Source organism: Phacochoerus africanus, chromosome X (genome assembly GCF_016906955.1).
Source record: "Phacochoerus africanus isolate WHEZ1 chromosome X, ROS_Pafr_v1, whole genome shotgun sequence".
Lineage (NCBI taxonomy): Eukaryota > Metazoa > Chordata > Mammalia > Artiodactyla > Suidae > Phacochoerus > Phacochoerus africanus.
Window position 1 is genome coordinate 71,235,646 of NC_062560.1, and position 13,092 is coordinate 71,248,737.

At 33.6% G+C, this 13,092-nt stretch overlaps 1 protein-coding gene across 3 annotated transcripts in view; it reads right to left on the bottom strand.

Moving 5' to 3' along the window:
* The window catches only part of RPS6KA6 (ribosomal protein S6 kinase A6), a 174,477-nt gene that overhangs the window by 92,448 nt on the left and 68,937 nt on the right, over positions 1–13,092 (bottom strand). For all 3 annotated transcript variants that reach the window (XM_047765584.1, XM_047765586.1, XM_047765585.1), the window contains exons 4-6: positions 9,538–9,619; positions 8,786–8,866; positions 5,210–5,289 (exon numbers count right to left, since the gene is read on the bottom strand). In XM_047765584.1, the coding sequence (XP_047621540.1) occupies positions 5,210–5,289; positions 8,786–8,866; positions 9,538–9,619 (243 nt within the window). The remainder of the gene's footprint in view (positions 1–5,209; positions 5,290–8,785; positions 8,867–9,537; positions 9,620–13,092) is intronic.

Consider the following 13,092-nt stretch of genomic DNA (forward strand, 5'->3'; position numbering starts at 1 on the left):
CTTGAAAAGGTAAACAGAATTGATAAACTTTCTGGCCAGGCTCACAAAGAGAGATAAACAAAATAAGAAACAAAAAAGGAGAAATCTGAAATGATACTGCAGAAATAGAAAAACAAACTTAAGAGAACTATGAACAATTATATGCCAACAAATTGGACAAACTAGAAGAAACAGATAATTTTCTAGAAACACATAGCCCACTAAAACTGAATCAAGAAGAAATAGATAATTTGAACAGGTCAATCACTAGAAGTAAAATTTAATATATAATTTAAAAAAAACTCCCTGCAAATAAAAATCTAGCACCAGATGGCTTCTCAGCCAAATCCTACCAAAAATACATAGAACTTACACCAATTCTTCTTAAACTCTTTCAAAACACTGAAGAAGAAGGAATACTCCCAAAGACATTTCATGAAGCCACCAACACACTAATACTAAATCTATATACAGATACTACCAAAAAAGAAAATTATAGGCCAATATCATTGATGATATAGATGTAAAATTTTTCAACAAAATTTTAGCAAACAAAATTCAACAACGCAGAAAAGATCATATGCCATGACCAAGTGGGACTCATAGCAACACCACAAGGATGTTCAACATACGCAAAACAATTGATATAATATACCACATTAATAGAAGTAAAAAAAAAATGATCATCTCAATAGATGTAGAAAAAGCATTTGACAAAATTTAATATGCATTCATGATAAAAAGTTTAACCAAAGTGAGTTCAGAGGGAACATATCTCAACATGCTAAAAGCCATTTATGACAAACCCCCAGACAACATAATATGGAATGGAGAAAAGCAGAAAGCCTTCCCACTAAAATCTGTAACAAGACAAGGATGCACACTCACACCACTTTTATTCAACATGGTATTGGAAATCCTAGCCACAGCAATCAGACAAAAAAAAGAAAAGAAAAAAGAAAAAAAAAGAAATGAAAGTATCCAAATTGTGAGAGAAGAGGTAAAACTGTCCCTATATGGAAATGACATGATATTATACATAGAAAACCCTAATGACTCCACACAAAAATTATTCAATCTCATAAATGAATTCGGAACAGTAGCAGGGTACAAGATTAACATTCAGAAATTGTTTGCAGTTTTTTTATACTAACAAACAATAACTTTTAAAATTACACCAAAAAAATACCTAGGAATAAATCTGACGAAGGAGGTAAAACACTTACACACTGAGAACTCTAAAACATTAATTAAGGAAATAAGAGAGGATTCAAAGTGGAAAGATATTCCATGATCCTGGGTTGGAAGAATTAATATCATATAAATGGCCATACTACCCAAAGCAGTCTACAGATGTAACGGGATCCCTATAAATTTACCCATGACATTTTCCAAAGAACGAGAACAAATAATCCAAAAATTTATATGGAACCATAAAAGACACAGAACTGCCAAAGCAATCCTGAAGAAAATAACCAAAGCAGGAGGCATAACTCTCTCAGACTTCAGATAATATTAAAAGCTACAGCAATCAAGACACGGTGGTATTTGTCCTAAACAGATATACGGAACAATGGAACAGAATAGAGAACCAAGAAATAAACCTAGAAACCAATGATCAATTAATCTTCAACAAAGGAGACAAGAATATAAAATGGGAAAAAGACAGTTTCTTCAGCGCGTGGTGCTGGGAAAACTGGACAGCTGTATGTAAATAAATGAAACTAGAACACACCTTCACACCATGCACAAAATAAACACAAAATGGCTTAAACACTTAAACACAAGACATGACTCCATAAAACTCTTAGAAGAGTGCATAGGGAAAACATTCTCTGACATAAACTGTACACATGTTTTCTGAGTCTCCCAAGGAAATAGAAATAAAAACAGAAAAAAACAAATAGGACTTAATCAAACTTACAAGCTTTTGCACAGCAAAGCAAACCATTAAAAAACTAAAATGATCACTTATAGAATAGGAAAAAATTGTTGTCAATAATGCAACTGACAAGGGCTTAATCTTCAAAGTATACAAACAACTCATAAAACTCAACAACAACAAAAAAAGAAGCAAATTGAAAAATGGTTAGAAGACCTAAATAGGCATTTCTCCAAAGATATATTGATAGCCAGTTATCACATGAAAAGATGCTCAACATAGCTAATTATTAGAGAAATGAAAATCAAAACTACAATGAGGTACCACCTCACACTCATCAGAATGGCAATCATAAATAAGACTACAAATAGCAAATTCTGGAGAAGGTAATGGAGAAAAGGAAATCTTCCTATACTGTTGGGAATGTAAATTGGTAAAACCACTATAGAAAACAATATGGGGGTTCCTCAGTAATCTAAAAATAGAATTATGATATGATCTAGCAATCTTACTTTTCAGCATATATCTTTTTGTGTGTGTGTGTCTATTTTGCCATTTCTTGGGCCACTCTCTTGGCATATGGAGGTTCCCAGGCTGGGGGTCGAATCGGAGCTGTAGCGGCTGGGCCTACACCAGAGCCACAGTAGCATGGGATCCAAGCCGCGTCTGCGACCTACACCACAGCTCACGGCAACGCCAGATCTTTAACCCACTGAGCAAGGCCAGGGATCGAACCTGCAACCTCATGGTTCTAAGTCAGATTCGTTAACCACTGAGCCACGACGGGAACTCCGTCTTCAGCATATATCTTAACAAAACTATAATTCATAAAGATACATGAACCCCTATGTTCACTGAATCACTATTCACAATAGCTAAGACATGGAAGCCACCAAAATGTCCATGAACAAAGGAATGGATAAAGAGGATGTGGTACATATATACAATGGAATATTTTTCAGTCATAAAAAAATAACAAAATAATGCCATTCACAGCAACAGAGATGAAACTAGAGATTATCGTACTAAGTGAAGTAAGTCAGAGAAGGACAAATACCGTATGATATCATTTATATGTAGAATCCAAAATATGGCACAAATGAATCTATCTACAAAACAGAAACAGACTCATAGACATACAGAACAGATCTGTGGTTGCCAAACATGAGGGGCAAGGGAGTGGGATGGATTGGGAGTCTGCGGTTAGTAGATGCAACTATTACATTTAAGATGGATAAACAGCAAGGTCCTACTGTATAGTACAGGGAACTATATCCAGTCTCTTGAACTAGACCATGATGGAAAATAACATAAAAAAAAGAATGTGTATGTACATGTGTGTGTATATACATATGTATATATGTGTGTGTGTATGTATATTGTCATTTTATGTCATTTTGCTGTACCATGTACAGCATAAATTGGTTAACATTGTAAATCGACTCTAATAAAAAAAATTAAAAAATAAAAACTAAATAGACAAATAGATCAGTGGAACAGAATAGACTGCATAGAAACGGATCTTCACATACACGGTCAATTGATTTTCAATTAAAAAAAAAAAGTAATTCAATGAAGAAAGCAGAGTCTTCTCCAATGAAGGTGCTAGAACCATGAGATATCTATATTTTTTAAAAAAGGACTTCATTGCACACTATCACTATATATGAAAATGAACTCAAAAGTTACTATAAACTTAAATCAAATATAAAACCAAAAGCTACAAAACCTCTGGAAACAGGAGAGAAACTTTTGGTGAGCTGGGATTAGGCAAATATTACTTACACAAGACATCAAAAAAACACATTTCGTAAAAGGAAAAAAAAATTATAAATCAGACTTCATCAAAATTAAGAATGCCTGCATTTTGAAAGACACTGTTAAAGAGAATATGAAGACAAACCATAGACCAGAAAAAAATATTTTCAAATATTTAAACAGACATTTTATCACAGAAGATAGAAGGATGTCAAATAAGCACATGAAGAGAGCTCAACATTCAGTTAGCTGTTAGGGCAATAAAAAAATTCAAACCATGATAAGGTACCACTACATATTTATTCAATATTGAAAATCATAACAAGACTGACCATACCAGGTGCTGGTAAGGATGTGGAACAACTGAAACTCTCATATACTGGTGGTGGAAATTTAAAAATTATATAACCATTTTGGAAAAGAGTTTGACAGTGTCTTTAGAATAAGTTAAAATACAGACCTATATAACCCAGTCATTATACTCATTAAGTATTTAACCATGAAAAACAAAAACATATGTCCACACAATCACTTGTACATGAATGTCTGCAACAGCTTTATTAGTAATATCCCAAAATTACAAACAACCCTTATATCCATCAACAGGTAAATGAATAAACAAATTCTGTGTATCCATACAGTGGAACACTACTCAGCAATAAAAGTGAACTATTGAGACATTCAACAATTTGGATGAATCTAAAAATAATTAAGCTAAGAAAGCCAGACAGAAAAAGAACACATACTATATGATTCCATTTATATAAAGTCCTAGACGCAAATCACTGAGTGAAAGCAGACTGAGCAGGGATGGGGCAAGAAGGAAGCATTACAAAAGGGCACAAGAAAACTGTTGGAGATGATGGATAGGCTAAATATTGTGATTGGTCTGACAGTTACACAAGTTTATACAAATGTCAAAATTTATCAGAGCATGTAATTTATGTGCAGTTTATTGTGTGTCAATAGCACCTCCAGAAAACTGTTTTAAACATGGATAAATTAGGAACTCCCATTGTGGCTCAGTGGGTTACGAATCTGACTAATATCCATGAGGATGCAGGTTCAATCCCTGGCCTCATTTAGTGGGTTAAGGATCTGGCATTGACATGAACTGTGGAGTAGGTTGCAGACGTGGCTCGGACCTGGCATTGCTGTGGCTGTGGTGTAGACCAGCAGCTTTAGCTCTGATTTGACCCCTAGCCTTGGAATTTCCATATGCCATGGGTGAAGCTCTTAAAAAAAAAGGAGACATAAATAAATGAACATGAATAAATTAAACACTACTCCCAGGGGCATTTTGGCATTTTGGTAGCTTGAGTCTCCAAAGTCCTAGAATTGCCCATATCTACTTCATCCAGTTATTTACACTGATTGTGTGCCTAAGAAAATAATGAGTAACACACTGAGATGATCTAAATGACAAGTATACAATAAATGTCATTAACTGGCACATCCACTAAATACTATGCAACAAAACAAACAGAATAATTATTTAAAATTTCCATAGGAAAAAAGTAATTAGCAAAAAAAAACATGTTTTTCCTACTTTTGTTTCAATAAAATACAGCAAAATTTACAAATACCCACCTCTTTGGATAATCTTGTGAAGACATCTCCTCCCCTGAGAAAATCCAATATTAAATATAGCTTTCCTTCAGTCTGAAAGGCTAATTAGAAATTAGAATGTAGTAACAACAATTTTTATAACAACATTTTTAAGGCTTAAAAAAGCATAGTATACTTTTTAATTAACATAGAAGTTTAGAATTTTATCACTAAACACTATAAAGAAATTAAGCATTTACTCATATGGTCCATTATTAGATTAAATTATCTCAAAACTAAATCTAATGCTGAAAAAGCTATAAACCCCTTCCCAGGACATAATCAACTTTACAAAGAAACTTGTACACAACATCATTGTTTTCCTGATATATGTATGGAGCACTGTGTTCTACTAAAATTGCCTGAACTCCCACCTGCTGAAAATTACCAATTCTGTCAAGCTCAAAAAAAAAAATAATAATAATAATAATGCCACCACTTCAATTAAAGATTTCCCCCTTTTCACATTTCCCTACAGCATCCTAACTTCTTCCCCATCAGAATTACTTGCTACTACTTTTGAGATCCCATTGTACTTATGTATTTATGTCTTATGTATTTTTTTTCCTCTTATAATACTTAACCCATTTTGATTTACACAATTTTTCTTACAGATCTGTGTTCTCTATAGATTATAAATTTCTTGATATCAGGGATTATTTCACCTCTAGAGCCCAATGAATTTAATAGTGCTTTACATAATATTGGTGTTTGGTGATTAATGATATCCTGGAGATTCAAGGAAGGAGAACTTTAGATACTATTACTAATTTCATTCCATTAGGGTAATGGCAAATGAAAGAATAATTGGTGGAAACTCTACAAGGTTTTTTATAGAGAGTTAGGTACATATTATAATGCATTATTTGTCAAAATTACCTAAGAATAAAATCAATACCTGCTACCCTTTTAAATCTCAAAACTTGAGAGTGACACAGTAGAGTGCATTGATGCTTTAATGTTTATGCTTTTGAATTCCCCAAGGAAGTAAAATGTCACAATCTCAAGCTTACATTAAATCAGCAATGGAGTTATGATTAAAACTCAGTACTGCAGAGACTGAAAAACTTAATATTGTTAAAATGGCGATATTACCCAAGGCAATCTACAGATTGAATACAATCCATATCAAAATACCAATAGCATTTTCCACAGAACTAGAACAAATAATTTTAAAATTTGTATGGAAATATAAAAGATCCTGAATAGGAAAAACAATCATGAGAAAGAAGAACAGAGCTAGAGGTACTACACTCAGACCATGCTAAAAGCTATAGTAATCAAAAGAGCATCACATTGGCACAAAAACAGACACACAGATTAATAGAAAGGAATAGAGAGCACTGAAATAAACCCATGGACCTATGGTTAATAAGTCTATGACAAAGGAGGCAAGAACATTCAATGGAGAAAATACAGTCTCTTCAGTAAGTGGTACTAGGAAAACTTGATGGCTACATGAAAAAGAATGAAATTAGAACATTCTCTGACAACATACACAAAAATAAACTCAAAATGGATTAAAGATCTAAATGTACACCATAAACCATAAAACTCCTAAAAGAGAATATAGGCAGAATACTCTTAGACATAAATCAGAGCAATATTTTTTGGGATGTATCTTCTAAGGCAAAGGAAGAAAGCAAAAGCAGACAAATGGGCTCTATTACAGCTTTTGCACAGCAAAGGAACTATCAACAAAATGAAAAGGCAATCTACTTCATGGGAGTTATATCATTTTCAAATGATATAACTGATAAGGGGTTAATATCCAAAATAAATAAACAGTTCATATATCTTCACATCAGAAAAAAAAAAATGGAAAAATGGGCAGAAGATCTGAATAGACATTTCTCCAAAGAAGACATACAGATGGCCAACTAGCACATGAAAATATGCTCAACATCGCTAATTGTCAGAAAAATTGTGTATCAAAACTCCAACAAGGTAGCCCCTCACACCTGTCAAAATGGCTGTCATTAAAAAAACTACAAATAGGAATTCCTATTGTGGCACGGCGGAAATGAATCTGACTAGTATCCATGAGGATGCAGGTTTCATCCCTGGCTGGGCTCAGTGGGTTGGGGATCTAGCGTTGTCATGAGCTGCAGTGTAAGTCGCAGACACAGCTCAGATCCTGCATTGCTGTGGCTGTGTCTGTAGCTCCAATTTGACCCCTAGCCTGGGGACTGTCATATGCCATGGGTGCAGCCCTAAGAAAAAAAACACCTACAAATAACAAATCTGGCAAGGATGGGAAGAAAAGAGAACCCTTGCACATTGTCAAAGGAAATGTAAATTGCTGCAGCCATTGTATAAACTAGTACGGAGGTTCCTAAAAAATTTAAAATAAAATTCTCATATGATCCAGCAATTCTTCTCCTGGGTATATAATCAAAGAAAATGAAAAGATTAACTCAAAAAGACAGGTGCACCCCAATATTCACAGCAGCATTATTTACAATAGCCAAGATATGGGAGCAACCTAACAACCTATCTATCAACAGAGGGATGGATAAAGAAGTCATACATACATATATACACATATATGTATATATACACATGTATATATACACATATATATGTGTGTGTATATATACACACACACATGCACACACACAATGGAATATTACTCAGCTATAAATAGAAATATTTCCATTTGCAACAGCATGCATGGACTTGGAGGATATTATGCTTAGCAAAATAAGTCAAAGACAAATATTGTATGATATCACTTATACATGGAATCTAAAAATTACAACCAAATAGGGCTATGACAAAATAGAAACAGTCTCACAGATACAGAGAACAAACTAGTGGTTACTAGAGAGAGGAAATTGAAGAGGGGCAAGAGATGGGTAGGGGATTAAGAGGTACAAACTGTTACATATAAAATACATAAGCCACAAGGCTATGCAGTATAACACAGGGAATATAGCCAATATTTTATAATAAGTATAAATGAAATATAACTTTAAAAATTGTGAATCACAATGTGACACACCTTAAACTTATATAATACTATAAATCAACTGTATCTCAAATTTTTACACAATCTCAGAACTGACTCCAAATTGATGTTCTTTCCATTATACTATCACTTCTTAATAGTAACCTCTCTTGCCAAATATAAGAAAAAATAACTCAAATAGACTAATATACAGTCCTCTTCAATTGAATGAGGAAATAAAGTTGATATGCTCATCATGAAAATGTAAAAAGAACCCATCCAAACATAAGAATGTTTTAAATAAAATATCACAGTAGTTTATAGCTTAAGATCCCTGGAAGTAAAGCCTAGTAGAGTACAGAAGTACTACCAGGCAAGTAATTAGAAGACACTACCTTGTTACCATAGACAAGTTAACCAACAAATACAGAAAGTGCAACTAAGCTGGATATTAATATTTATTTCAGATAAATATATTCTCAGAGTCAAATATATTAAATCATTCAGTATTCATTTTCTGTTTAAAGTATTTATCTCCTGTTATATTACTATCTGAAAGGAAATCTTAGTTCTCTAATTCCACAAATTCTTTAAAAAATATTACATACCATAGTGCAATTTGACAATAAATGGATGATTTACTTCCACCAGTATATCCCTTTCCATCTTTGTCCGAACTCTGTCTCGAACTAAAAATTATAGAAGAGTAGAATATTATATTACTCTTATATATAATTTCAGTAGTGATCCCATCAATAATTCATCAAACTTAAAAATAAAAAAATAAATTTATGAGTGCCTAAATTTTCAGTCTATATATTCCTATACAGTAATTACCACATTCTCAGAAAGCCAACAAAATCAGCTTAGATAGAGAGATGGGTTAAAGTGATAAATAGGCATTTGGCAAATAAGCATTTATTATATATTAATTTTCAACTGTTCAAATCAGTTTATTTATTAAAATTGAGCTAGTGTTATTGTTATCACAGCCTAGAAGAAAGTGTATGTATATAAATATATGCAAGGTGGCTGTGCTTTCTCAATATGCTATACCAACACAAATAGAACAAAAAAAAATAAGAATCTTGAAATAAAAATACATAGTTGAATAAAATAAGTTCACTTTAAATTAATAAAACATGTCACTTTTATCCCATTAAATTTTTTAACAGGATACACTCTCACTAAATTAGGGTATATGCCAATATCAAATCTAAAAATATCACTTGCCTCTAGAAACCTGTAAAAATTACTAACATTAAAAGGAAACTAAATCTACTCATACAAGGAATACACACCATACTTCTTAAAACAAGCTCCACCAAATTCTATTTTAATAAGCTTTCAAATTTTCTACCTTTTAAAGAAGCTTTTTTTAACACCTTCATTGCATAGAGCTGCCCAGCATCAGGACCGGTCTTCTTTCTAACAAGAAAAACCTAACAGGGAATTAAAATTTAGAAAGTGAAATTTCCATTCCACGTCATTCCTGCTATACAACACATACATGGCCTTGCATTTTTTCTAATTTTATAAAGATATACCTTTCCCTAAATTATACTCTTAGTTAAAATTTTCTCACTTTCATTCATTTAGTAAATCACACTCCCATGCATACTATTACAAAAAAGAAAATTTGAGAAGTTTGTGATGTAAAAGATAAAAATTATAACAGAAGACAATTTGAGCTAAGGGAGATCCTTATAAGACCTAACCTCCTTTTTGTTACCTTATTAATAAGGAGCAAAAAATACGATGACTATTAATTTGATACCTTCATTTCTATTTCCCTATCATTCCTTTTTAGAAGTCACCAGGGATTTTATTTTATAATAAGAAATTAGAGGAACTTCTTATCTGTCTGCCAGGTAAAAGGATCAAGAAGGCAAATATGTCAATAAACAAATGAAAGTTAAACTGTTTAAAGGTAACAAGTAAGCGGAAGTAATAATATCTCATACTTTCAAAGATTCTCACTCATTAAAAGCTAAGCTTTAAAATGCTTCAACAATGAAGATAAATATGAATATATTACAGTTTTATGAGTCATTTATTGGTAAAGGGTTGTTTTATTTTTTAATTATTTAGTAAAACGTGTTCACTGCTTCAACCTGCCATCCTTAACTCAAACAACTTCTATTCAAGTGTTCCTTAAATTTACAGTATGATCAAGTAACTAACTTATTCACAAAAAACTGCAGATGGGAGAACTTTTGAGTAATTTTTGCCTTGCCTCTTTCCTAAGCTCAAAACCCTTTATTCCAAATATTTTATGTGATAATTACATATCAGCCAACCGGGCGGGTAGGGGGTGGAGTGTATACTTCAACAAATTTCTGCTTCTGCTATCCTTTTTAATCAGACCTAAACTCAAGAACCATTTGATGTTTAGTTTCCACACTCATCTAGGGTAGTGCTTATCACACTTTCTGTGTAGACCAACCAGTCTTTTTTTTCCTTTCCTCCAAATCCAATGCAGACCAAACTTTTATAAAATATTATCAAAATGAATTATCTAGAAAAATTAAATTTAAATGCCATATAAAATACAAATTCTTCTTATACTAATGGATTCTACATATAAAATTACTTTGTCAAATTTCCACAGAGATTTGTAAATGCTTACTCTCAGTTTTTGAACATGTCTTACAGAGAGCCATAACAATTCATACCACACTTGGGAGTAATCAAGAGAATTCACATATTAACAAATGGTTGATTTTGCAACATAAAACTATCTTTGCACAAAAGAAAAGTTCAGGAATTGAAACAAATCATAAATTTTGCATATCACCATAAACATTTCTATACTGAAAGAGCTAACAAAAAACTGTTACTCTATTTTACTTTCTTGTCTAAGATCTACTTGAAATCCAACAAGGATTTCCCAAAAAAAATGTAGAACTCCAATGAAATGTAAATCATGCCACTGAAATTGCACTAACTTTATTCCTTGGAGATGTTTTTAGTGGATTTAAACTTGGAATGGATATTTCAAAAAAACCCATGATTTTTCACTGATGAAAATAGTAGGAATTCAATCAAGTACAGTGTCAAATTTAACATAACTACAGTCTACCTTCAGTCTCCCTTATGACAAAGATTCATTAGAAAATAAAATGGATATCTTAATAATGAAGTGTTAAATCAGGTTTTATTATCACAGAATATCATTCAAACTGGGTTAGACAGAATACACACACAAAGTAGATCTCAAAAGCACTGATCCACTGAGTTATGCAGATATTCCAAATGTTGACAAGCAGCAATTTCATCAGGAAAGTTTTTTAAGTATCAAGAAGATGTCAAGCATACAGTGTCAAATAAAAATTTTCCAAAATTCTAACGTTTTGCTTCAAAGCTCAAATCTTATCATTGACAAAAACATTGCGAGTTGTTTTCCATGAAATAATAGGTTCACTCCATTCATTTTTGAGAAAACAATCTTCCAAATACCCAAGTTTAAGTAACCATAGTTTGCCGATCATTCTTTCAAGTAAAAATGGTGTTCCATGAAGAAAAGTGGCTAGTTTCACTCACAACTCAAAAAAACTGCACAAGTGCTCTATCTTGAGACAATCATCCTCTTTTGGTATGCAGCTAATAAACTTTATGTGTTTTATGTGTATTCCTCATTTCATCACACAATATTAAAAAGAAGTGTGACATGTGATACATTTAATCATTGTTAACACTTCATCAAGGACATTCTTAAGTAAAACTTGCATTTTCTCAACTGTAAGTGTGCAGCATTGAAGAAGATAATGATTATTGATATAGTTTAAAATCACTTCCTTGATTGTCCAAAGGTTTTACCAATAATATCTTAGTAATAGTATCTAGTAGTCCTGACCTTGAGAACCCACTGAAAGCATAATGTGGATGTCCAGGGGTAGTGAGACCATGTTTTAAGAACCACTGTTCTAGGACACAGCCCTAGTGGGGTTGAAAAGAATGGAGTATGGAGATAAAAAGAGACAATTATGGAAGAAAGAGATAGTTTAGGCTTTCAGAAAGACACACAATGCAGCCACTTTCCCCCTAGCTCTTAAAATACTCACCAGTAGATCAATATGGTATCTAATAGAAGCCATTATTCACAGTCTAGAGAGGTAATTGTTAATCACCTAATTTGTTCTTTTCAGGTCTAATGGGTAAACTTTCCTAGCATAAGAAAATATCATCTCCCTCTGCTCTTTTCATAACCAACTACAGAGGAAATTGCACGGCTGCAATCTAAAAACATATCTATCCCAGGTGGAGCAAGATGCCATAGGAGTAAGAGATTATGCACAGCTTCTCCCACAAACACATCAAAAAACATATCTACATGTAAAACTACTCACACAGAACATCAACTGAATGCTGGCAAAAGAACTTAAACTGCCAAAAAGGGCAAGAAACTCGTGACATAACTGGGTAGAACAAAAAAAAAAAAAAGAGAGAGAGAAAAGGAATCAGGATGGGACTAGCACTCCCAAGAGAGAGCAGTGAAGGAGAAAAGGAACCCACATCCTGGAGAGCCACCGAACTGACGAAAGATCGCCTGAGTTGGCAGGACCTCAAAGTCGCCAAGAAAAGAACAGAAGCTGGACTGAGAACAGCAAAGCAGAGTGAGAGCTGTGGGACCTCAAAGTTGCCGAGGAAAATGCAGCAGCTAGACTGAGAACAGCAAAGCAGAGTGACAGCCACACAGATCATCTGAACCGCTAGCCGGGACACCACAGCCTGAGATGCTTGGCGGGGTGGGGGGTACAGGGAGTTGAGGCTCAAACTCTAGAGGTCAGTCCCTGGGAGAGAACAGGGGATGGCATGATGGGCTAAGGAACAGAGTGCAACAGCCTAAGGAGGGGAACACCATGGCAGAGGGAACCCAGGAGAAGGTCCAGACCCACAGGCGAGGCAAGGCGCC